At 47.9% G+C, this 26551-nt stretch overlaps 1 protein-coding gene across 1 annotated transcript in view; it reads left to right on the top strand.

Annotated features, from left to right (window-relative positions):
* LOC106597004 (dynein axonemal heavy chain 6-like) overlaps positions 1-26551 on the top strand; it is a gene marked incomplete at its 3' end in the record, with an annotated part of 114558 nt that overhangs the window by 37728 nt on the left and 50279 nt on the right. Inside the window, 19 exon segments of the mRNA XM_045713651.1 lie at positions 1845-1956; positions 5518-5632; positions 5877-6084; positions 6948-7052; positions 7264-7374; positions 9087-9176; positions 9465-9585; positions 9850-10001; positions 10296-10448; positions 12739-12990; positions 13435-13563; positions 16944-17057; positions 18771-18914; positions 19629-19784; positions 20536-20586; positions 20679-20891; positions 21501-21681; positions 21785-21881; positions 22062-22290. Coding sequence (XP_045569607.1) covers positions 1845-1956; positions 5518-5632; positions 5877-6084; positions 6948-7052; positions 7264-7374; positions 9087-9176; positions 9465-9585; positions 9850-10001; positions 10296-10448; positions 12739-12990; positions 13435-13563; positions 16944-17057; positions 18771-18914; positions 19629-19784; positions 20536-20586; positions 20679-20891; positions 21501-21681; positions 21785-21881; positions 22062-22290 — 2733 coding nt within the window.

Below are 26551 nucleotides of genomic sequence, written 5' to 3'. Positions count from 1 at the left end.
CACCCAGCAGTGTCTGTCATTATACCCTGATAAAGACATCTTGTCTGTTCCTTTACATGATGTATTCTCTATAAACTAGTCACCCAGCAGTGTCTGTCATTATACCCTGATAAAGACATCTTGTCTGTTCCTTTACATGATGTATTCTCTATAAACTAGTCACCCAGCAGTGTCTGTCATTATACCCTGATAAAGACATCTTGTCTGTTCCTTTACATGATGTATTCTCTATAAACTAGTCACCCAGCAGTGTCTGTCATTATACCCTGATAAAGACATCTTGTCTGTTCCTTTACATGATGTATTCTCTATAAACTAGTCACCCAGCAGTGTCTGTCATTATACCCTGATAAAGACATCTTGTCTGTTCCTTTACATGATGTATTCTCTATAAACTAGTCACCCAGCAGTGTCTGTCATTATACCCTGATAAAGACATCTTGTCTGTTCCTTTACATGATGTATTCTCTATAAACTAGTCACCCAGCAGTGTCTGTCATTATACCCTGATAAAGACATCTTGTCTGTTCCTTTACATGATGTATTCTCTATAAACTAGTCACCCAGCAGTGTCTGTCATTATACCCTGATAAAGACATCTTGTCTGTTCCTTTACATGATGTATTCTCTATAAACTAGTCACCCAGCAGTGTCTGTCATTATACCCTGATAAAGACAGCTTGTCTGTTCCTTTACATGATGTATTCTCTATAAACTAGTCACCCAGCAGTGTCTGTCATTATACCCTGATAAAGACATCTTGTCTGTTCCTTTACATGATGTATTCTCTATAAACTAGTCACCCAGCAGTGTCTGTCATTATACCCTGATAAAGACATCTTGTCTGTTCCTTTACATGATGTATTCTCTATAAACTAGTCACCCAGCAGTGTCTGTCATTATACCCTGATAAAGACATCTTGTCTGTTCCTTTACATGATGTATTCTCTATAAACTAGTCACCCAGCAGTGTCTGTCATTATACCCTGATAAAGACATCTTGTCTGTTCCTTTACATGATGTATTCTCTATAAACTAGTCACCCAGCAGTGTCTGTCATTATACCCTGATAAAGACATCTTGTCTGTTCCTTTACATGATGTATTCTCTATAAACTAGTCACCCAGCAGTGTCTGTCATTATACCCTGATAAAGACATCTTGTCTGTTCCTTTACATGATGTATTCTCTATAAACTAGTCACCCAGCAGTGTCTGTCATTATACCCTGATAAAGACAGCTTGTCTGTTCCTTTACATGATGTATTCTCTATAAACTAGTCACCCAGCAGTGTCTGTCATTATACCCTGATAAAGACATCTTGTCTGTTCCTTTACATGATGTATTCTCTATAAACTAGTCACCCAGCAGTGTCTGTCATTATACCCTGATAAAGACAGCTTGTCTGTCCAAACGTTGGATGTTAGGTTATTGCATCTGAGCTCAGTGTGCAGCTCTCCTTTCATTGCTTATGTGTATCTGATGTGAAATGGCTAGCATGTTAGCAGTGCATGCTAGTCGTATTGAATCGGTGCCGGCACCCGCGCTGAGACCTTGAAGTAAACGTTTCCCTTACGCTGCAAGGGCCTCAGCATTTGTGTAGCGATGCTGTGTGGGTGACAGTTCTGAGGGGGCCTGGTTCCAGCCCAGGATGGGGCAAGGAGAGGAATGGAAACAATACTGTTACCTGTGTGTCTGTCCCTTTACATGGAAACGTGTGTGTGTGTGTGTGTGTGTGTGTGTGTGTGTGTGTGTGTGTGTGTGTGTGTGTGTGTGTGTGTGTGTGTGTGTGTGTGTGTGTGTGTGTGTGTGTGTGTGTGTGTGTGTGTGTGTGTGTGTGTGCAGGTATCTTCTCGTCTGGAAGAGTTCAGGGAGCTGGTAAAGGAGGTGGCCAGGAGCGCCTGTCACACGGCCATGTTGGAGGCAGGATACACACCTGACTATAACTACAACACAGGTACACACACACACCTGACTATAACTACAACACAGGTACACACACACACCTGACTATAACTACAACACAGGTACACACACACCTGACTATAACTACAACACAGGTACACACACACCTGACTATAACTACAACACAGGTACACACACACACCTGACTATAACTACAACACAGGTACACACACACACCTGACTATAACTACAACACAGGTACACACACACCTGACTATAACTACAACACAGGTACACACACACACCTGACTATAACTACAACACAGGTACACACACACCTGACTATAACTACAACACAGGTACACACACACCTGACTATAACTACAGCACAGGTACACACACACCTGACTATAACTACAACACAGGTACACACACACACCTGACTATAACTACAACACAGTGTGTGTTCTCCAGAGGGGACAGACAGTGGAGTGAGTCTGAAGTGTGTGTACTCCAGAGGGGACAGACAGTGGAGTGAGTCTGAAGTGTGTGTACTCCAGAGGGGACAGACAGTGGAGTGAGTCTGAAGTGTGTGTTCTCCAGAGGGGACAGACAGTGGAGTGAGTCTGAAGTGTGTGTTCTCCAGAGGGGACAGACAGTGGAGTGAGTCTGAAGTGTGTGTACTCCAGAGGGGACAGACAGTGGAGTGAGTCTGAAGTGTGTGTTCTCCAGAGGGGACAGACAGTGGAGTGAGTCTGAAGTGTGTGTACTCCAGAGGGGACAGACAGTGGAGTGAGTCTGAAGTGTGTGTTCTCCAGAGGGGACAGACAGTGGAGTGAGTCTGAAGTGTGTGTACTCCAGAGGGGACAGACAGTGGAGTGAGTCTGAAGTGTGTGTACTCCAGAGGGGACAGACAGTGGAGTGAGTCTGAAGTGTGTGTTCTCCAGAGGGGACAGACAGTGGAGTGAGTCTGAAGTGTGTGTACTCCAGAGGGGACAGACAGTGGAGTGAGTCTGAAGTGTGTGTACTCCAGAGGGGACAGACAGTGGAGTGAGTCTGAAGTGTGTGTTCTCCAGAGGGGACAGACAGTGGAGTGAGTCTGAAGTGTGTGTACTCCAGAGGGGACAGACAGTGGAGTGAGTCTGAAGTGTGTGTACTCCAGAGGGGACAGACAGTGGAGTGAGTCTGAAGTGTGTGTTCTCCAGAGGGGACAGACAGTGGAGTGAGTCTGAAGTGTGTGTTCTCCAGAGGGGACAGACAGTGGAGTGAGTCTGAAGTGTGTGTTCTCCAGAGGGGACAGACAGTGGAGTGAGTCTGAAGTGTGTGTACTCCAGAGGGGACAGACAGTGGAGTGAGTCTGAAGTGTGTGTTCTCCAGAGGGGACAGACAGTGGAGTGAGTCTGAAGTGTGTGTACTCCAGAGGGGACAGACAGTGGAGTGAGTCTGAAGTGTGTGTACTCCAGAGGGGACAGACAGTGGAGTGAGTCTGAAGTGTGTGTACTCCAGAGGGGACAGACAGTGGAGTGAGTCTGAAGTGTGTGTTCTCCAGAGGGGACAGACAGTGGAGTGAGTCTGAAGTGTGTGTTCTCCAGAGGGGACAGACAGTGGAGTGAGTCTGAAGTGTGTGTACTCCAGAGGGGACAGACAGTGGAGTGAGTCTGAAGTGTGTGTTCTCCAGAGGGGACAGACAGTGGAGTGAGTCTGAAGTGTGTGTTCTCCAGAGGGGACAGACAGTGGAGTGAGTCTGAAGTGTGTGTTCTCCAGAGGGGACAGACAGTGGAGTGAGTCTGAAGTGTGTGTTCTCCAGAGGGGACAGACAGTGGAGTGAGTCTGAAGTGTGTGTTCTCCAGAGGGGACAGACAGTGGAGTGAGTCTGAAGTGTGTGTTCTCCAGAGGGGACAGACAGTGGAGTGAGTCTGAAGTGTGTGTACTCCAGAGGGGACAGACAGTGGAGTGAGTCTGAAGTGTGTGTTCTCCAGAGGGGACAGACAGTGGAGTGAGTCTGAAGTGTGTGTTCTCCAGAGGGGACAGACAGTGGAATGAGTCTGAAGTGTGTGTACTCCAGAGGGGACAGACAGTGGAGTGAGTCTGAAGTGTGTGTTCTCCAGAGGGGACAGACAGTGGAGTGAGTCTGAAGTGTGTGTACTCCAGAGGGGACAGACAGTGGAGTGAGTCTGAAGTGTGTGTTCTCCAGAGGGGACAGACAGTGGAGTGAGTCTGAAGTGTGTGTACTCCAGAGGGGACAGACAGTGGAGTGAGTCTGAAGTGTGTGTTCTCCAGAGGGGACAGACAGTGGAGTGAGTCTGAAGTGTGTGTACTCCAGAGGGGACAGACAGTGGAGTGAGTCTGAAGTGTGTGTTCTCCAGAGCGGACAGACAGTGGTGTGAGTCTGAAGTGTGTGTTCTCCAGAGGGGACAGACAGTGGAGTGAGTCTGAAGTGTGTGTACTCCAGAGGGGACAGACAGTGGAGTGAGTCTGAAGTGTGTGTTCTCCAGAGGGGACAGACAGTGGAGTGAGTCTGAAGTGTGTGTTCTCCAGAGGGGACAGACAGTGGAGTGAGTCTGAAGTGTGTGTACTCCAGAGGGGACAGACAGTGGAGTGAGTCTGAAGTGTGTGTTCTCCAGAGGGGACAGACAGTGGAGTGAGTCTGAAGTGTGTGTTCTCCAGAGGGGACAGACAGTGGAGTGAGTCTGAAGTGTGTGTTCTCCAGAAGGGACAGACAGTGGAGTGAGTCTGAAGTGTGTGTACTCCAGAGGGGACAGACAGTGGAGTGAGTCTGAAGTGTGTGTACTCCAGAGGGGACAGACAGTGGAGTGAGTCTGAAGTGTGTGTACTCCAGAGGGGACAGACAGTGGAGTGAGTCTGAAGTGTGTGTTCTCCAGAGGGGACAGACAGTGGAGTGAGTCTGAAGTGTGTGTTCTCCAGAGGGGACAGACAGTGGAGTGAGTCTGAAGTGTGTGTACTCCAGAGGGGACAGACAGTGGAGTGAGTCTGAAGTGTGTGTTCTCCAGAGGGGACAGACAGTGGAGTGAGTCTGAAGTGTGTGTTCTCCAGAGGGGACAGACAGTGGAGTGAGTCTGAAGTGTGTGTTCTCCAGAGGGGACAGACAGTGGAGTGAGTCTGAAGTGTGTGTTCTCCAGAGGGGACAGACAGTGGAGTGAGTCTGAAGTGTGTGTTCTCCAGAGGGGACAGACAGTGGAGTGAGTCTGAAGTGTGTGTTCTCCAGAGGGGACAGACAGTGGAGTGAGTCTGAAGTGTGTGTACTCCAGAGGGGACAGACAGTGGAGTGAGTCTGAAGTGTGTGTACTCCAGAGGGGACAGACAGTGGAGTGAGTCTGAAGTGTGTGTACTCCAGAGGGGACAGACAGTGGAGTGAGTCTGAAGTGTGTGTTCTCCAGAGGGGACAGACAGTGGAGTGAGTCTGAAGTGTGTGTTCTCCAGAGGGGACAGACAGTGGAGTGAGTCTGAAGTGTGTGTTCTCCAGAGGGGACAGACAGTGGAGTGAGTCTGAAGTGTGTGTTCTCCAGAGGGGACAGACAGTGGAGTGAGTCTGAAGTGTGTGTTCTCCAGAGGGGACAGACAGTGGAGTGAGTCTGAAGTGTGTGTTCTCCAGAGGGGACAGACAGTAAGCAGTCACCAGAGATTGAGCTGCTGTTTGAAGAGGCTCCAGAGAAGATGAGTTACACAGAACAGGCCAACAAGAGGTACCACTGTAGACGCCTCACCTGGTGGGTACCACACACACACTCACACTATCTTGCTACACACTCCTGTATACTGTTTCATTATTTCCCAGTCTAATTTCCACATAAATCTGTTTCTCTGCCATGCTACATTATTGAAGCCCTCCTATCCACTACACACACACCATCTCTCACACACACGTTCCATTTCTACCAGTACTTTGAGCTGGAGTGCTGTACCTGTCGAGGTGTCATGACGGAAGCCCCTTCCTACTCTGTCTTGTTCTAGTTTCATCCGGTTGGCTGACTACCTGATGGTGAACACCATGCACATCCTGGCTGTGAGCTCTGTGGCCAAACTACTGGCCGTCCTGCAGGATCAGAGTCAGCACACCCCAACACACGCTGTCATCCACAGCTGGGCCGACACCGATGCTGCCAACGCTGCTGCTGCAGCTGGAGACGGAGGTGGCGCCACGGAGGACTCCGACAAGAAGGTACAGCAAGACCGACTGTTTCCTCTCCTCTGGGACCCCCAGCCGTTCCATGGATTGGATCTATTCCAGAACTAGACCACCTGATTCAACCGGTTAACTGATCATCAAACCGTTGGCCAGGTGAATCAGGTGAGGTAGTTCAGAGCTGCTCCATGAAGGTCGCTGAGGGGAGGTTTGAAAAAGGCCTCAGGGCCAGATTCTCAGACATGGATGTAGCCTGCGCTGACTAAAAAACATAGACAGTTTGGTTGTTTAGCTACAAAACCCACACAACTATGGAGCAAAACACACCGGGTTGGCTTCGTGTTTATCGACAACATAAATACATTTAAACAATGACCACTTTTTTGTCTCTCAAATACATTGTGACAGTTGTTGATTAGCTATGAGTCAAAACGACATGGCATCAATAACAAGATAAAACAGGCTGGAACGAGCCGCCTACGATTCTCCACATGGCAGCCCCATCGATGGGCAAGCATCATTTCAACCAACTCGTCTCAGTGGAGATTCTCCAGTGGACCACTAGGCTTTCTAAAACCAGAGGCCTGTTTAGGAGAGTTTAAAGCTACAGAGGGAGATGTATTGTGTGTGTGTTATCGTCTGTCTTGTAGAATGGGGAACACAGTCAGCTCTCTGCCTGCATCCTTCTAACAAGTTTACTAAACGGAATAGTGGGTTCCTTTTGTTGTGACAATCCCTTCCCCTTTAACTGTGTATTAACCCCTGTGTGTGTGTGTGTGTGTGTGTGGTTTGTGTTTGTGTGTGTGTGTGTGTGTGTGTGTGTGTGTGTGTGTGTGTGTGTGTGTGTGTGTGTGTGTGTGTGTGTGTGTGTGTGTGTGTGTGGTGTTTGTGTACCTCAGGCTACGGAGCCCACGGTGGAGGCTGTTCATCTACCCATGTTTGTGTCGGAGCTGATGCTGGAGACCCACGCTCTGACCTACGAACCCTCCGTAGACGTCTTCCAGGTCTGTAACCCCTGACCTCTCACCTTTCAGCTCACTGACGATGTCATCGTTCTGCAACATATCAATATGGCTCTGAATTTGTAACTTTTTTTGTTTGTAACAATGTATCTCTCTTGCACTCTCTTTATGCGTGTGTCTGTATGTGTGTCTGTCTGTGTGTGTGTGTGCGTGTCTGTGTATGTGTGTGTGTGTGTGTGTATTCCTCTAACAGGAGTGTGTGTCAGAGATCATCTCTAGGTTCCAGGAGACAGTGTTGTCATTAGTTGTGCTGGTGACTGACTCCTACTTTGATGCCTTCACTCAGCCCATGATCAACAGCAAGGTGTGAAACACTACCACTGACTAATAAAAAACGGGTTTTTTTAGCAGATAGCTAGGTGAGACAACTACACCTGTTATAGTGAGTACATTTTTCCTCAAAGAAGCTATCAGCAAAGTCCGTGCTAGTAGGAACAAGTCAAGTGCAGGAGTTAGTTCACCAAAGCCAAGGGTGTTGTTTAGTTTAGTTGGAGTTTTCCAGACACAGATTCAACCTAGTTCTAGAATTTAAAGCAATGTGAAGAATCTTCATTGAAAGTTCTGTTCAGTATTAGTGTTGGTCTGTGTCCGGGAAACCATCCCTAAATGTTTTAATAGCCTGATATCTGATGACCATTCACCAAGAACAAGATGGCTGTTGTCCAGTTAGAGATACTATCCTATCATAACATGGTTGTATTCCACTACCATTCAGGTAGAGGAGATGTAATCCAGTTAGAGATACTATCCTATCATAACATGGTTGTATTCCACTACCATTCAGGTAGATGAGATGTAATCCAGTTAGAGATACTATCCTATCATAACATGGTTGTATTCCACTACCATTCAGGTAGAGGAGATGTAATCCAGTTAGAGATACTATCCTATCATAACATGGTTGTATTCCACTACCATTCAGGTGGAGGAGATGTAATCCAGTTAGAGATACTATCCTATCATAACATGGTTGTATTCCACTACCATTCAGGTAGAGGAGATGTAATCCAGTTAGAGATACTATCCTATCATAACATGGTTGTATTCCACTACCATTCAGGTGGAGGAGATGTAATCCAGTTAGAGATACTATCCTATCATAACATGGTTGTATTCCACTACCATTCAGGTGGAGGAGATGTAATCCAGTTAGAGATACTATCCTATCATAACATGGTTGTATTCCACTACCATTCAGGTGGAGGAGATGTAATCCAGTTAGAGATACTATCCTATCATAACATGGTTGTATTCCACTACCATTCAGGTGGAGGAGATGTAATCCAGTTAGAGATACTATCCTATCATAACATGGTTGTATTCCACTACCATTCAGGTGGAGGAGATGTAATCCAGTTAGAGATACTATCCTATCATAACATGGTTGTATTCCACTACCATTCAGGTGGAGGAGGTGTAATCCAGTTAGAGATACTATCCTATCATAACATGGTTGTATTCCACTACCATTCAGGTGGAGGAGATGTAATCCAGTTAGAGATACTATCATAACATGGTTGTATTCCACTACCATTCAGGTGGAGGAGATGTAATCCAGTTAGAGATACTATCCTATCATAACATGGTTGTATTCCACTACCATTCAGGTAGATGAGATGTAATCCAGTTAGAGATAGTATCATAACATGGTTGTATTCCACTACCATTCAGGTAGAGGAGATGTAGTCCAGTTAGAGATACTATCCTATCATAACATGGTTGTATTCCACTACCATTCAGGTAGAGGAGATGTAATCCAGTTAGAGATACTATCCTATCATAACATGGTTGTATTCCACTACCATTCAGGTGGAGGAGATGTAATCCAGTTAGAGATACTATCCTATCATAACATGGTTGTATTCCACTACCATTCAGGTGGAGGAGATGTAATCCAGTTAGAGATACTATCCTATCATAACATGGTTGTATTCCACTACCATTCAGGTGGAGGAGATGTAATCCAGTTAGAGATACTATCCTATCATAACATGGTTGTATTCCACTACCATTCAGGTGGAGGAGAAGACGTGTGGTGACGGCCCTGGTCTGGAGGCCATGTTAGAGGATGATAAACACCTGCTGAACATCATCCTGGACATCAAGGTCAGCATTCTGTGTCCTTCTTAAAGGTCATTTCAATTAGCTAAGTGGATTGTAATTGTCTTGGACATTTTGGTGTCAACTTGGTGTCTATAATGATTCCTAATGCCAAAGCTCTCTAAATCTGTTGTGGCAGTTAAAGGACTATCACGGTCCAATGTTTTGTTATCTTGCCTCTTTGTCCTTGTGCCCTGATTCCCTGAGTGTTCGTCTAACTGGCTGCTTCATTAAGAAGTTTGTTTTGTTGTCTCTCCTCGTCTCCCTCTTCCTCCTCCTCTCGCTCCCTCTCAGCAATCGCTCCAGTTTGCGTTTGACTCGGCCAGCGTGTACGCGCGCACCTTTGAGAGCTTCCGCGTCTTCTACAGAGAGAATGAGAGTCTGGACCTGGACGCGCTCAGAGATCAAGATCACGGTACCGTAGCAACACTCTTCATCATCATCACCAACATCATCAATTAAATGAACTTACTAGGGAACAGAGAAAAATGGATTAGCCAAGGCACTCCTTTTCAGTATATAGCTTTGAGTTTCTACATTCAACACAAATACCACAGCAGCATATCCATTTTGTCTCAGTTCATTCAGACTTTTGGATCCAGTGAGGATCCCCATCTCTCTTTTTTAAACTGTCTAGAGAGTCATCATGTGACTCTGTACCCTGTCCTGTTCCCTGTAGGAGTGGCGTTCTTCACTGAGAGTCTGGAGAAGTACCACGGCCAACATAAAGAGACCCTGGCCATCAAACAGAAGAGACACCTGGGCCTGCTGCTGGTAGACACCACTCTGCTCAAAGGGAAGCTCATCCCCTCACCACTACGCTGTCTGAAGGTAGGAGGAGAGGATCACACAATTACCCAGTGTTAAATCACCCCCTAGACCCTGGGCCTTTGCACTGTGGAGATCTGAAACTTTTTAATTGGTGTTAGCAATATGTATAAATATAAACTTCCACTTAGCCTATCAGAGGGCAAATTTGAGCTATTACCAAATTGCTTACACATGTCAAATCCTCTCGGTTCTCCACAAGTCCATAGGGCATAGGGTCAAGCGGTGGATTTGGGATTGGGCCGTCCATCCACTGACCAACATTAACGCCTGTGCTGCCCCCACCCTCCCCTCCAGGCCATCAATGACATGCTCCCCCTGCTGGCCAAGAGAAAGATCGACGCCATCATCGCTGAGGCTCAGGATGCCCAGTTCAAACTGGAGTTCATCCCCTCTGCAACTACAGAGTTTGTCAACTCCCTCACCTTCCTAGAGGAGATACAGGAGCGGGTAAGAGACGGTTTTGTCTAGAAGGGATACAGCTTTTGTAAAAGTTGACTTTTTCGTGGCAGGTAAGGAGAACTTACACAGCAGGGTCAGGAAAATGAACGTAGCAGGTTAGGAGAACTTACACAGCAGGGTCAGGAAAATGAACGTAGCAGGTTAGGAGAACTTACGCAGCAGGGTCAGGAAAATGAACGTAGCAGGTTAGGAGAACTTACACAGCAGGGTCAGGAAAATGAACGTAGCAGGTTAGGAGAACTTACACAGCAGGGTCAGGAAAATGAACGTAGCAGGTTAGGAGAACTTACACAGCAGGGTCAGGAAAATGAACGTAGCAGGTTAGGAGAACTTACACAGCAGGGTCAGGAAAATGAACGTAGCAGGTTAGGAGAACTTACACAGCAGGGTCAGGAAAATGAACGTAGCAGGTTAGGAGAACTTACACAGCAGGGTCAGGAAAATGAACGTAGCAGGTTAGGAGAACTTACACAGCAGGGTCAGGAAAATGAACGTAGCAGGTTAGGAGAACTTACACAGCAGGGTCAGGAAAATGAACGTAGCAGGTTAGGAGAACTTACACAGCAGGGTCAGGAAAATGAACGTAGCAGGTTAGGAGAACTTACGCAGCAGGGTCAGGAAAATGAACGTAGCAGGTTAGGAGAACTTACGCAGCAGGGTCAGGAAAATGAACGTAGCAGGTTAGGAGAACTTACACAGCAGGGTCAGGAAAATGAACGTAGCAGGTTAGGAGAACTTACACAGCAGGGTCAGGAAAATGAACGTAGCAGGTAAGGAGAACTTACGCAGCAGGGTCAGGAAAATGAACGTAGCAGGTTAGGAGAACTTACGCAGCAGGGTCAGGAAAATGAACGTAGCAGGTAAGGAGAACTTACGCAGCAGGGTCAGGAAAATGAACGTAGCAGGTTAGGAGAACTTACACAGCAGGGTCAGGAAAATTAACGTAGCAGGTAAGGAGAACTTACACAGCAGGGTCAGGAAAATGAACGTAGCAGGTTAGGAGAACTTACACAGCAGGGTCAGGAAAATGAACGTAGCAGGTTAGGAGAACTTACACAGCAGGGTCAGGAAAATGAACGTAGCAGGTTAGGAGAACTTACACAGCAGGGTCAGGAAAATGAACGTAGCAGGTAAGGAGAACTTACACAGCAGGGTCAGGAAAATGAACGTAGCAGGTTAGGAGAACTTACACAGCAGGGTCAGGAAAATGAACGTAGCAGGTTAGGAGAACTTACACAGCAGGGTCAGGAAAATGAATGTAGCAGGTAAGGAGAACTTACACAGCAGGGTCAGGAAAATGAACGTAGCAGGTTAGGAGAACTTACGCAGCAGGGTCAGGAAAATGAACGTAGCAGGTTAGGAGAACTTACACAGCAGGGTCAGGAAAATGAACGTAGCAGGTTAGGAGAATTAGGTTAAGGTTGATGGTCACACAGAGCCATCATCTTCTTCATTCAAGAGACTGACACAGCTCCAGAGTAGAGGACGCAGTCCCAGAGTAGAGGACGCAGCCCCAGAGTAGCGGACGCAGTCCCAGAGTAGAGGACGCAGTCCCAGAGTAGAGGACGCAGTCCCAGAGTAGAGGACGCAGCCCCAGAGTAGCGGACGCAGTCCCAGAGTAGCGGACGCAGTCCCAGAGTAGCGGACGCAGCCCCAGAGTAGCGGACGCAGTCCCAGAGTAGCGGACGCAGTCCCAGAGTAGAGGACGCAGTCCCAGAGTAGAGGACGCAGCCCCAGAGTAGCGGACGCAGTCCCAGAGTAGCGGACGCAGTCCCAGAGTAGCGGACGCAGTCCCAGAGTAGCGGACGCAGTCCCAGAGTAGCGGACGCAGTCCCAGAGTAGAGGACGCAGTCCCAGAGTAGCGGACGCAGTCCCAGAGTAGCGGACGCAGCCCCAGAGTAGCGGACGCAGTCCCAGAGTAGCGGACGCAGTCCCAGAGTAGCGGACGCAGTCCCAGAGTAGCGGACGCAGTCCCAGAGTAGCGGACGCAGTCCCAGAATAGCGGACGCAGTCCCAGAGTAGCGGACGCAGTCCCAGAGTGCTTCGTCACTTTGTATCACACTGTAGTCATTGTTACATTACTCATTACCAAACTACTGGGAAAGATGACCCAGGGGGTCAGTGGTGTTGGTTTCATGTTGTCAGGTGAAAGTCTTTCGTGCATGTTTCTGGGAAAGGACTTAGTCGAATTTCTGTTTGCAGCCATTATGGCCCGCCTAGGAAAACATCTGGGGGAAACGCTGACAGTTCTTTCATGGTCTGTGTATTTGTGTGTCAGATGGAGTGGTTGGACGAGCAGACAGAGACCGTGTCCCAGATGTACAAGCTGATAGACTCCTACTCCGTGCCCAGCCCTCCTGAGGACTTTGCAGTCTACGCCACCCTGAAACCCTCAGTCACCGCCGTACGCAACGCCATCGACAAGGCCGTGGGAGAGAAGGACGCCAACGTGGACAAGTTCTGTATCCACCTCCAACGGGACATCACCGACCTCAACAAGGAGGTCAAGAGGGTCAAACAGCAGGCTCAGGTAACTAGAGGTCAAGGGTCAACGTTCAGATGCTTTGTATCACACTAGCTTCACCATCACGCTAAGGGTCAGTGTTTGTCCCCAGATAGGCTTTATAAATAACCGTGGAAAAAGCTAAGAATGTATACATTAGTCTCTGGATATGACAGTCATTTACAACTGGGTTCCTCTTCCCCAGGTCGTTGTGCTCTAAATCAACTGACCTGAAAAGACAATTTAGTCTGCCAGGGTAAGGTAAATAGAGATGTGTATGGGTTTGATCCAGATCAGGAAGGGGCAACTTTGATCTGAGCTTGTAATGAATGGCCGCAGTGGCTCGCGGGTCTGCATACCCACACACCCTAGCCTTTTTGGGGCTCTAGGTGAAATTTTGCTGCGAGCAAAACAGTTGCCCATCCCTGATCCATATATAACTGTGTGTATGTGTTAATCTCTGCTCCCCAGAACAATCAGATCATGGACATCAACGCTGAGCGTCCCAAGGTCCGTCTGCTGCTGGAGGAGGTCCAGGTCTCCATAGACGAGCTGCAGACCCAGGCCTTCCAGTACAAGTCTTTCCAGAAGAATTTCAAGGTACTACAATACAATACCATACCATGCAATACCATACTATACGATACTATACTATACAATACAATATTCTACAATACAATACAATACTATACAATACTATACAATACTATACAATACTATACGATACAATACATAGATGAGATGCAGAGTAATAGGATACAGTATGTCTTCTGACCACCAGAAGGCAGCAAAACACCACTTTTCACCATTGTTCCTTGAGAGAAACAGTATAGTTAAATGTAGAGTAACTTATATAGTACTGTTGTGCGTTTTAAGTATATTCCCTTTGGCACTTTTTCACACCTGGATGTGCATTGATTGAGGCAATTCAGATTAGGTGTCTCTTTCAAAGGATGCCTATATTCTCTATCCCTCATTGACCCCTTTCACCCTTCTTGTCCACTACCCTCAAGTAGAGTCATCACTCTCTGACCTCTAACCCCTGACCTCTGTAGGTGGAGGTGACTAAGTACGAGGCGTTAGAGGACCTGAGTGACCCCTCTCTGACCTCTAACCCCTGACCTCTGTAGGTGGAGTTGACTAAGTACGAGGCGTTAGAGGAGCTGAGTGACCCCTCTCTGACCTCTAACCCCTAACCTCTGTAGGTGGAGGTGACTAAGTACGAGGCGTTAGAGGAGCTGATTGACCCCTCTCTGACCTCTAACCCCTAACCTCTGTAGGTGGAGGTGACTAAGTATGAGGAGTTAGAGGAGCTGAGTGACCCCTCTCTGACCTCTAACCCCTAACCTCTGTAGGTGGAGGTGACTAAGTACGAGGCGTTAGAGGAGCTGAGTGACCCCTCTCTGACCTCTAACCCCTGACCTCTGTAGGTGGAGGTGACTAAGTACGAGGCGTTAGAGGAGCTGAGTGACCCCTCTCTGACCTCTAACCCCTGACCTCTGTAGGTGGAGGTGACTAAGTACGAGGCGTTAGAGGAGCTGAGTGACCCCTCTCTGACCTCTAACCCCTAACCTCTGTAGGTGGAGGTGACTAAGTACGAGGCGTTAGAGGAGCTGAGTGACCCCTCTCTGACCTCTAACCCCTGACCTCTGTAGGTGGAGGTGACTAAGTACGAGGCGTTAGAGGAGCTGAGTGACCCCTCTCTGACCTCTAACCCCTGACCTCTGTAGGTGGAGGTGACTAAGTACGAGGCGTTAGAGGAGCTGAGTGACCCCTCTCTGACCTCTAACCCCTGACCTCTGTAGGTGGAGGTGACTAAGTACGAGGCGTTAGAGGAGCTGAGTGACCCCTCTCTGACCTCTAACCCCTAACCTCTGTAGGTGGAGGTGACTAAGTACGAGGCGTTAGAGGAGCTGAGTGACCCCTCTCTGACCTCTAACCCCTGACCTCTGTAGGTGGAGGTGACTAAGTACGAGGCGTTAGAGGAGCTGAGTGACCCCTCTCTGACCTCTAACCCCTGACCTCTGTAGGTGGAGGTGACTAAGTACGAGGCGTTAGAGGAGCTGAGTGACCCCTCTCTGACCTCTAACCCCTGACCTCTGTAGGTGGAGGTGACTAAGTACGAGGCGTTAGAGGAGCTGAGTGACCCCTCTCTGACCTCTAACCCCTGACCTCTGTAGGTGGAGGTGACTAAGTACGAGGCGTTAGAGGAGCTGAGTGACCCCTCTCTGACCTCTAACCCCTGACCTCTGTAGGTGGAGGTGACTAAGTACGAGGCGTTAGAGGAGCTGAGTGACCCCTCTCTGACCTCTAACCCCTGACCTCTGTAGGTGGAGGTGACTAAGTACGAGGCGTTAGAGGAGCTGAGTGACCCCTCTCTGACCTCTAACCCCTGACCTCTGTAGGTGGAGGTGACTAAGTACGAGGCGTTAGAGGAGCTGAGTGACCCCTCTCTGACCTCTAACCCCTGACCTCTGTAGGTGGAGGTGACTAAGTACGAGGCGTTAGAGGAGCTGAGTGACCCCTCTCTGACCTCTAACCCCTGACCTCTGTAGGTGGAGGTGACTAAGTACGAGGCGTTAGAGGAGCTGAGTGACCCCTCTCTGACCTCTAACCCCTGACCTCTGTAGGTGGAGGTGACTAAGTACGAGGCGTTAGAGGAGCTGAGTGACCCCTCTCTGACCTCTAACCCCTGACCTCTGTAGGTGGAGGTGACTAAGTACGAGGCGTTAGAGGAGCTGAGTGACCCCTCTCTGACCTCTAACCCCTGACCTCTGTAGGTGGAGGTGACTAAGTACGAGGCGTTAGAGGAGCTGAGTGACCCCTCTCTGACCTCTAACCCCTAACCTCTGTAGGTGGAGGTGACTAAGTACGAGGCGTTAGAGGAGCTGAGTGACCCCTCTCTGACCTCTAACCCCTGACCTCTGTAGGTGGAGGTGACTAAGTACGAGGCGTTAGAGGAGCTGAGTGACCCCTCTCTGACCTCTAACCCCTGACCTCTGTAGGTGGAGGTGACTAAGTACGAGGCGTTAGAGGAGCTGAGTGACCCCTCTCTGACCTCTAACCCCTGACCTCTGTAGGTGGAGGTGACTAAGTACGAGGCGTTAGAGGAGCTGAGTGACCCCTCTCTGACCTCTAACCCCTGACCTCTGTAGGTGGAGGTGACTAAGTACGAGGCGTTAGAGGAGCTGAGTGACCCCTCTCTGACCTCTAACCCCTGACCTCTGTAGGTGGAGGTGACTAAGTACGAGGCGTTAGAGGAGCTGAGTGACCCCTCTCTGACCTCTAACCCCTAACCTCTGTAGGTGGAGGTGACTAAGTACGAGGCGTTAGAGGAGCTGAGTGACCCCTCTCTGACCTCTAACCCCTGACCTCTGTAGGTGGAGGTGACTAAGTACGAGGCGTTAGAGGAGCTGAGTGACCCCTCTCTGACCTCTAACCCCTGACCTCTGTAGGTGGAGGTGACTAAGTACGAGGCGTTAGAGGAGCTGAGTGACCCCTCTCTGACCTCTAACCCCTAACCTCTGTAGGTGGAGGTGACTAAGTACGAGGCGTTAGAGGAGCTGAGTGACCCCTCTCTGACCTCTAACCCCTGACCTCTGTAGGTGGAGGTGACTAAGTACGAGGCGTTAGAGGAGCTGAGTGACCCCTCTCTGACCTCTAACCCCTGACCTCTGTAGGTGGAGGTGACTAAGTACGAGGCGTTAGAGGAGCTGAGTGACCCCTCTCTGACCTCTAACCCCTAACCTCTGTAGGTGGAGGTGACTAAGTACGAGGCGTTAGAGGAGCTGAGTGACCCCTCTCTGACCTCTAACCCCTGACCTCTGTAGGTGGAGTTGACTAAGTACGAGGCGTTAGAGGAGCTGAGTGACCCCTCTCTGACCTCTAACCCCTGACCTCTGTAGGTGGAGGTGACTAAGTACGAGGCGTTAGAGGAGCTGAGTGACCCCTCTCTGACCTCTAACCCCTGACCTCTGTAGGTGGAGGTGACTAAGTACGAGGCGTTAGAGGAGCTGAGTGCGGAGGTGAAACTGAAACAGCTGCTGTGGGACTCTCTGGAGGAGTGGGATGCCCTGCAGGCCGGCTGGATGGAGGTACAGTATGGAACCATGCAGGGGGTTAGATATCACACACAAGACACTGTGTTCCCTACCATACACTTCTGACACTTTACAAAGGGGATTGTTCCTCTATTCCTCCGCTGTCTCAGTCTCACCTTTTGCATTCTGACCACACTGCAAAAGTTAATACCATTTTGTCCCAAAATGAGGCTACAGCAACATATTCTAACTGCCTGTGTATCTTCCTTCTCAGTGTATGTAGTAACAGTAGTATACTCCACCTGTCTTCTCAGTGTATGTAGTAACAGTAGTATACTCCACCTGTCTTCTCAGTGTATGTAATAACAGTAGTATACTCCACCTGTCTTCTCAGAGTATGTAATAACAGTAGTATACTCCACCTGTCTTCTCAGAGTATGTAATAACAGTAGTATACTCCACCTGTCTTCTCAGTGTATGTAATAACAGTAGTATACTCCACCTGTCTTCTCAGTGTATGTAATAACAGTAGTATATTCCACCTGTCTTCTCAGTGTATGTAATAACAGTAGTATACTCCACCTGTCTTCTCAGAGTATGTAATAACAGTAGTATACTCCACCTGTCTTCTCAGAGTATGTAATAACAGTAGTATACTCCACCTATCTTCTCAGAGTATGTAATAACAGTAGTATACTCCACCTGTCTTCTCAGTGTATGTAATAACAGTAGTATACTCCACCTATCTTCTCAGAGTATGTAATAACAGTAGTATACTCCACCTATCTTCTCAGAGTATGTAATAACAGTAGTATACTCCACCTATCTTCTCAGAGTATGTAATAACAGTAGTATACTCCACCTGTCTTCTCAGTGTATGTAATAACAGTAGTATACTCCACCTGTCTTCTCAGTGTATGTAATAACAGTAGTATACTCCACCTATCTTCTCAGAGGATGTAATAACAGTAGTATACTCCACCTGTCTTCTCAGTGTATGTAATAACAGTAGTATACTCCACCTATCTTCTCAGAGTATGTAATAACAGTAGTGTACTCCACCTATCTTCTCAGAGTATGTAATAACAGTAGTATACTCCACCTGTCTTCTCAGTGTATGTAATAACAGTAGTATACTCCACCTATCTTCTCAGTGTATGTAATAACAGTAGTATACTCCACCTATCTTCTCAGAGTATGTAATAACAGTAGTATACTCCACCTATCTTCTCAGAGTATGTAATAACAGTAGTATACTCCACCTGTCTTCTCAGTGTATGTAATAACAGTAGTATACTCCACCTATCTTCTCAGAGTATGTAATAACAGTAGTATACTCCACCTATCTTCTCAGAGGATGTAATAACAGTAGTATACTCCACCTATCTTCTCAGAGTATGTAATAACAGTAGTATACTCCACCTATCTTCTCAGAGTATGTAATAACAGTAGTATACTCCACCTATCTTCTCAGAGTATGTAATAACAGTAGTATACTCCACCTATCTTCTCAGAGTATGTAATAACAGTAGTATACTCCACCTATCTTCTCAGTGTATGTAATAACAGTAGTATACTCCACCTATCTTCTCAGAGTATGTAATAACAGTAGTATACTCCACCTATCTTCTCAGTGTATGTAATAACAGTAGTATACTCCACCTATCTTCTCAGTGTATGTAATAACAGTAGTATACTCCACCTATCTTCTCAGAGGATGTAATAACAGTAGTATACTCCACCTGTCCTTCTCTCTCTCCCTCCCAGTGTAAGTTTGAGGAGTTGGACCCAGAGACTCTGAGTGCCCAGGTCAATAAGTATGCCAAGTGTGTGAACCAGCTGGAGAAAGGCCTGCCACCCAACAGTGTGGTTCCACGACTCAAAGAGCACGTTGAGGCCATGAGGGAGAAGGTATGATGTGTGTGTGATGATTCTCTCCAGTTGATGTTGATATGATGTGTGACAGGTGTTTTTTGTTACAGTCTGTAATATACTGTATATGCATGAGTGTACAAAACATTAGAAACACCTGCTCTTTCCATGACACAGACTGACCTGGTGAAAACTATGATCCTTATTGATGTCACTTGTTAAATCCACTTCAATCAGTGTAGATGAAGGGGAGGAGACATGTTAAAGAAGGATTTTTAAGCCTTGAGACAATAGATTCATGGATTGTGTGTTCCATTCAGAGGGTGAATGGGCAAGACAAAAGATTAAAGTGCCTTTGAACGGGGTATGGTAGTAGGTGCCAGGCTCACCGGTTTGAGTGTGTAAAGAACTGCAACGCTGCTGGGTTTTTCACACTCAACAGTTTCCTGTGTGTATCAAGAATGGTCCACCAACCAAAAGACATCCAGCCAACTTGACACAACTGTGGGAAGCATTGGAGTCAACATGGGCCAGCATCCCTGTGGAACGCTATTGATACCTTGTAGAGTCCATGTCCTGACGAATTGAGACTGTTCTGAGGGCAAAAGGGAGTACTAATGTTTTGTACACTCAGTGTGTGTGTGTGTGTGTGTGTGTGTGTGTGTGTGTGTGTGTGTGTGTGTGTGTGTGTATTTTGTTTTTTTTTTTTTTTTGTGTGTGAGTGTAACGTGTGTGTGTGTTTTCTCCCTCCAGCTCCCAGTGATCACAGACCTGCGTAACCCGTGTCTGAAGGGCAGACACTGGGAGATTCTGGAGGCCATCATAGAGACCAGTCTCCTGGAGGAACCTCAAACTCTGGCCTCTCTAGAGGAACTCAACATCTTCAGCTACAGCGAAGCGATACAGGAGGTAACACCCACCCTCTGCTATGACATGGACATACAGGAGGTAACACCCACACCCTCTGCTATGACATGGACATACAGGAGGTAACACCCACACCCTCTGCTATGACATGGACATACAGGAGGTAACACCCGCCCTCTGCTATGACATGGACATACAGGAGGTAACACCCACCCTCTGCTATGACATGCACATACAGGAGGTAACACCCACCCTCTGCTATGACATGGACATACAGGAGGTAACACCCACCCTCTGCTATGACATGGACATACAGGAGGTAACACCCACCCTCTGCTATGACATGGACATACAGGAGGTAACACCCACACCCTCTGCTATGACATGGACATACAGGAGGTAACACCCACCCTCTGCTATGACCTGGACATACAGGAGGTAACACCCGCCCTCTGCTATGACATGGACATACAGGAGGTAACACCCACACCCTCTGCTATGACATGGACATACAGGAGGTAACACCCACCCTCTGCTATGACATGGACATACAGGAGGTAACACCCACCCTCTGCTATGACATGGACATACAGGAGGTAACACCCACCCTCTGCTATGACATGGACATACAGGAGGTAACACCCACCCTCTGCTATGACATGGACATACAGGAGGTACCAACTACAGACTTGTTGATGTAGTTGTATGTAGCCATTCTGTTGTAGCAGGTAAACCAGGTCAAACAGAAGCAGTACAGTAAAGTGTTTGACCCAGTCTGGTTCTTCTCTTCCAGGTGTCAGGACAGGCTTCAGGAGAGGCATCCCTGGAGACCATCCTTAAAAAGGTAGGACAGACCCAGGAAGAACATGAAAAGATTCCATGCTGTAGTTCTACTTCCTGTAATTGCTATTGTCTAAACTCAACCCCACTGTGTAGGTTGAGGATTCCTGGAAGACCACGGAGTTTCCGGTTCTCTCCCACCGGGAGTCTAAAGACCTGTTCATCCTGGGAGGAACTGATGACATTCAGGTGCTGCTGGATGACAGTACCATCAACATGGCCACGGTGGCGTCCTCTCGCTACGTCGGCCCCATCAAGACCAGAGTAGACGAGTGGCAGAGGCAGCTAAACCTCTTCAGCCAGACACTGGTGAGACCGAGACCAATCACATTCATTTACTGTTTTGGCTAAACTCTAGGTGACAGACTAGTGTCAGACCAAATCAAATGGATGCTACTGTGTGATGATGCTGTTTTATACACCAAATGGTCATGTATCAAATGCTAGGTCATTCTCTCCTCCTTCTCTCCCCCTCCCCCTCTATCCTTCTAATCCTAACCCTCTTTCTCTCACTGATCTACTTCTCTCTCTCTCTCTGGCTCTACCTGCAGAGTATCTTCAGTGCTCCACATGATAACTTCTCTCTCTCTCTCCCTCCTGTAGGAAGAGTGGCTGACGTGTCAGCGTAACTGGCTCTACCTGGAGAGTATCTTCAGTGCTCCAGAATATAACCTCTCTCTCTACCTCCATCCCTCCTTCCCTCTCTTCTCTCTCTCTCTCTCTCTCTCTCTCTCTCTCTCTCTCTCTCTCTCCTGTAGGAAGAGTGGCTGACGTGTCAGCGTAACTGGCTCTACCTGGAGAGTATCTTCAGTGCTCCAGAATATAACCTCTCTCTCTACCTCCATCCCTCCTTCCCTCTCTTTCTCTCTCTCTCTCTCTCTCTCTCTCTCTCTCTCTCTCTCTCTCTCTCTCCTGTAGGAAGAGTGGCTGACGTGTCAGCGTAACTGGCTCTACCTGGAGAGTATTTTCAGTGCTCCAGACATCCAGAGGCAGCTTCCTGCTGAAGCCAAGATGTTCCTCCAGGTGGACAAGTCCTGGAAGGAGATTATGAGGAAGGTCAACAGGCTTCCCAATGCTCTGAGGGCTGCTACACAGCCAGGTAACTAACTCTCTCTCTCACCTCACACACACTCACACTGAGAGAGAGAGGGGGGTATCACACACGCCAACACCACTCCCCTGTTCACTTTGTCTCTCTACAGGTCTGCTGGAGATCTTCCAGAACAACAACGCCCTGCTAGACCAGATCCAGAAGTGTCTGGAGGCCTACCTGGAGTCCAAGAGAGTCATCTTCCCCAGGTACTCCGCTGTCTGCATGTATCTCTCTAGGACCAGGATTGGTGGTCACTGTCTTAACCACTTGGTTAATGGATCTATAGCTGCTGATGTCATGTCTCACTGTGTTGTGATGTTCCCTGTGGTAAAATGTTGGAAGACACTTCATGAATCAACGGGTCCATCTCTCGGTACCGTTCCCAGGTTCTACTTCCTGTCCAACGATGAGCTCCTGGAGATCTTGGCTCAGACCAGGAACCCCCAGGCCGTTCAGCCCCACCTCAGGAAGTGTTTCGATGCTATCGCCCGCCTGGAGTTCGCCCTGCTGCCCCCTCCGCCCCCCGGCGCCATGACAACGCAGCCTGCAGACGGAGAGCAGGAGAAGGTCTACAGCAACGACATTCTGGCCATGGTCTCACCTGAAGGAGAGAAGGTAGGTAATATACTGGTCATGGTCTCACCTGAAGGAGAGAAGGTAGGTAATATACTGGTCATGGTCTCACCTGAAGGAGAGAAGGTAGGTAATATACTGGTCATGGTCTCACCTGAAGGAGAGAAGGTAGGTAATATACTGGTCATGGTCTCACCTGAAGGAGAGAAGGTAGGTAATATACTGGCATGGTCTCACCTGAAGGAGAGAAGGTAGGTAATATACTGGCATGGTCTCACCTGAAGGAGAGAAGGTAGGTAATATACTGGTCATGGTCTCACCTGAAGGAGAGAAGGTAGGTAATATACTGGTCATGGTCTCACCTGAAGGAGAGAAGGTAGGTAATATACTGGTCATGGTCTCACCTGAAGGAGAGAAGGTAGGTAATATACTGGCATGGTCTCACCTGAAGGAGAGAAGGTAGGTAATATACTGGTCATGGTCTCACCTGAAGGAGAGAAGGTAGGTAATATACTGGTCATGGTCTCACCTGAAGGAGAGAAGGTAGGTAATATACTGGTCATGGTCTCACCTGAAGGAGAGAAGGTAGGTAATATACTGGCATGGTCTCACCTGAAGGAGAGAAGGTAGGTAATATACTGGTCATGGTCTCACCTGAAGGAGAGAAGGTAGGTAATATACTGGTCATGGTCTCACCTGAAGGAGAGAAGGTAGGTAATATACTGGTCATGGTCTCACCTGAAGGAGAGAAGGTAGGTAATATACTGGTCATGGTCTCACCTGAAGGAGAGAAGGTAGGTAATATACTGGTCATGGTCTCACCTGAAGGAGAGAAGGTAGGTAATATACTGGTCATGGTCTCACCTGAAGGAGAGAAGGTAGGTAATATACTGGCATGGTCTCACCTGAAGGAGAGAAGGTAGGTAATATACTGGTCATGGTCTCACCTGAAGGAGAGAAGGTAGGTAATATACTGGCCATGGTCTCACCTGAAGGAGAGAAGGTAGGTAATATACTGGTCATGGTCTCACCTGAAGGAGAGAAGGTAGGTAATATACTGGTCATGGTCTCACCTGAAGGAGAGAAGGTAGGTAATATACTGGTCATGGTCTCACCTGAAGGAGAGAAGGTAGGTAATATACTGGTCATGGTCTCACCTGAAGGAGAGAAGGTAGGTAATATACTGGTCATGGTCTCACCTGAAGGAGAGAAGGTAGGTAATATACTGGCCATGGTCTCACCTGAAGGAGAGAAGGTAGGTAATATACTGGTCATGGTCTCACCTGAGAGAAAGAGAGAGAGAAGGTAGGTAATATACTGGCATGGTCTCACCTGAGAGAGAGAGAGAGAGAGAGAAGGTAGGTAATATACTGGCATGGTCTCACCTGAGAGAGAGAGAGAGAGAGAGAGAAGGTAGGTAATATACTGGTCATGGTCTCACCTGAGAGAGAGAGAGAGAGAGAGAAGGTAGGTAATATACTAGTCATGGTCTCACCTGAGAGAGAGAGAGAGAGAGAGAAGGTAGGTAATATACTGGTCATGGTCTCACCTGAGAGAGAGAGAGAGAGAGAAGGTAGGTAATATACTGGCCATGGTCTCACCTGAGAGAGAGAGAGAGAGAGAGAGAGAGAGAGAGAGAGAGAGAGAGTGAGAAGGTAGGTAATATACTGGCATGGTCTCACCTGAGAGAGAGAGAGAGAGAGAAGGTAGGTAATATACTGGCATGGTCTCACCTGAGAGAGAGAGAGAGAGAGAGAGAGAAGGTAGGTAATATACTGGCATGGTCTCACCTGAGAGAGAGAGAGAGAGAGAGAGAGAAGGTAGGTAATATACTGGCATGGTCTCACCTGAGAGAGAGAGAAGGTAGGTAATATACTGGTCATGGTCTCACCTGAGAGAGAGAGAGAGAGAGAGAGAGAAGGTAGGTAATATACTGGTCATGGTCTCACCTGAGAGAGAGAGAGAGAGAGAGAGAGAAGGTAGGTAATATACTGGCATGGTCTCACCTGAGAGAGAGAGAGAGAAGGTAGGTAATATACTGGTCATGGTCTCACCTGAGAGAGAGAGAGAGAGAGAGAAGGTAGGTAATATACTGGCATGGTCTCACCTGAGAGAGAGAGAGAGAGAGAAGGTAGGTAATATAGTGGTCATGGTCTCACCTGAGAGAGAGAGAGAGAGAGAGAAGGTAGGTAATATACTGTCATGGTCTCACCTGAGAGAGAGAGAGAGAGAGAGAGAGAGAAGGTAGGTAATATACTGGTCATGGTCTCACCTGAGAGAGAGAGAGAGAGAGAGAGAGGTAGGTAATATACTGGTCATGGTCTCACCTGAGAGAGAGAGAGAGAAGGTAGGTAATATACTGGTCATGGTCTCACCTGAGAGAGAGAGAGAGAGAAGGTAGGTAATATACTGGTCATGGTCTCACCTGAGAGAGAGTGAGAGAGAGAGAAGGTAGGTAATATACTGGTCATGGTCTCACCTGAGAGAGAGAGAGAGAGAGAGAGAGAGAAGGTAGGTAATATACTGGTCATGGTCTCACCTGAGAGAGAGAGAGAGAGAGAGAGAGAGAGAGGTAGGTAATATACTGGCATGGTCTCACCTGAGAGAGAGAGAGAGAGAAGGTAGGTAATATACTGGTCATGGTCTCACCTGAGAGAGAGAGAGAGAGAGAGAGAGAGAGAGAGAGAAAGGTAGGTAATATACTGGCATGGTCTCACCTGAGAGAGAGAGAAGGTAGGTAATATACTGGTCATGGTCTCACCCAAGAGAGAGAGAGAGAGAGAGAGAGAGAGAGAGAGAAGGTAGGTAATATACTGGTCATGGTCTCACCCGAGAGAGAGAGAGAGAGAGAGGTAGGTAATATACTGGTCATGGTCTCACCTGAGAGAGAGAGAGAGAAGGTAGGTAATATACTGGTCATGGTCTCACCCGAGAGAGAGAGAGAGAGAGAGAGAGAAGGTAGGTAATATACTGGTCATGGTCTCACCTGAGAGAGAGAGAGAGAGAGAGAGAGAGAGAGAGAGAAGGTAGGTAATATACTGGTCATGGTCTCACCTGAGAGAGAGAGAGGAGACTTGCCGGTTTCTCTCTGTCGATTATTTCACTGTCACTGGAGAGAGATCTTGAGATGTCAAGATCGATGTAACACAGTTTTTTTTAACGGAAATGTTGTTATCCTTGACTTCCATTATTTGGTGTGTGTGTGTGTCCCTGTGTGTGTGTGTGTGTGTGTGTCCCTGTGTGTGTGTGTGTGTGTGTGTGTGTGTGTGTGTGTGTGTGTGTGTCTGTGTGTGTATGTGTCCCTGTGTGTGTGTGTGTGTGTCCCTGTGTGTGTATGTGTCCCTGTGTGTGTGTGTGTCCCTGTGTGTGTGTGTCCCTGTGTGTGTGTGTGTGTGTGTGTGTGTTCCCTGTGTGTGTGTGTGTGTGTGTGTGTGTGTGTCCCTGTATGTGTGTGTGTGTGTGTGTGTGTGTGTGTGTGTGTGTGTGTGTGTGTGTGTGTGTGTGTGTGTGTCCCTGTGTGTGTGTGTGTCCCTGTGTGTGTGTGAATGTCCCTGTGTGTGTGTGTGTCCCTCTGTGTGTGTGTGTGTCCCTGTGTGTTTGTGTGTCCCTGTGTGTGTGTGTGTCCCTGTGTGTATGTGTGTGGTGCCTGTGTGTGTGTGTGTGTGTGTGTGTGTGTGTGTGTGTGTGTGTGTGTGTGTGTGTGTGTGTGTGTGTGTGTGTGTGTGTGTGTGTGTGTGTGCGTGTGTGTGTGTCCCTGTGTGTGTGTGTTCATCCTTGTGTGTGTGTGTGTGTGTGCCCTGTGTGTTTGTGTGTCCCTGTGTGTGTGTGTGTGTGTGTGTGTGTGTGTGTGTGTGTGTGTGTGTGTGTGTGTGTGTGTGTGTGTGTGTGTGTGTGTGTGTCCCTGTGTGTTTGTGTGTCCCTTTGTGTGTGTGTGTGTGTGTCCCCTGTGTGTGTGTGTGTGTATGTGTGTGTGTGTGTGTGTCCGTCCCCTGTGTATGTCCATCCCTGTCTGTGTTCATCCTGTGTGTGTTCATCCTGTGTGTGTTTATCCCTGTCTGTGTTCATCCCTGTCTGTGTTCATCCCTGTCTGTGTTTATCCTGTCTGTGTTTATCCTGTGTGTGTTTATCCTGTGTGTGTTTATCCTGTGTGTGTGTTATCCTGTGTGTATTTATCCTGTGTGTGTTTATCCTGTGTGTGTTTATTATGTGTGTGTGTTTATCCTCTATGGGCTAGGTGGGACGCTTGCCAGTGTAATCCCGTGGCGCGATATTCAAATACATAAAAAATGCGAAAAACTTCAAT

This window comes from Salmo salar, unplaced genomic scaffold, assembly GCF_905237065.1.
Source record: "Salmo salar unplaced genomic scaffold, Ssal_v3.1, whole genome shotgun sequence".
NCBI lineage: Eukaryota > Metazoa > Chordata > Actinopteri > Salmoniformes > Salmonidae > Salmo > Salmo salar.
Note: the sequence above shows the minus strand (reverse complement) of the source record. Positions and strands in the feature narration are given on the sequence as shown.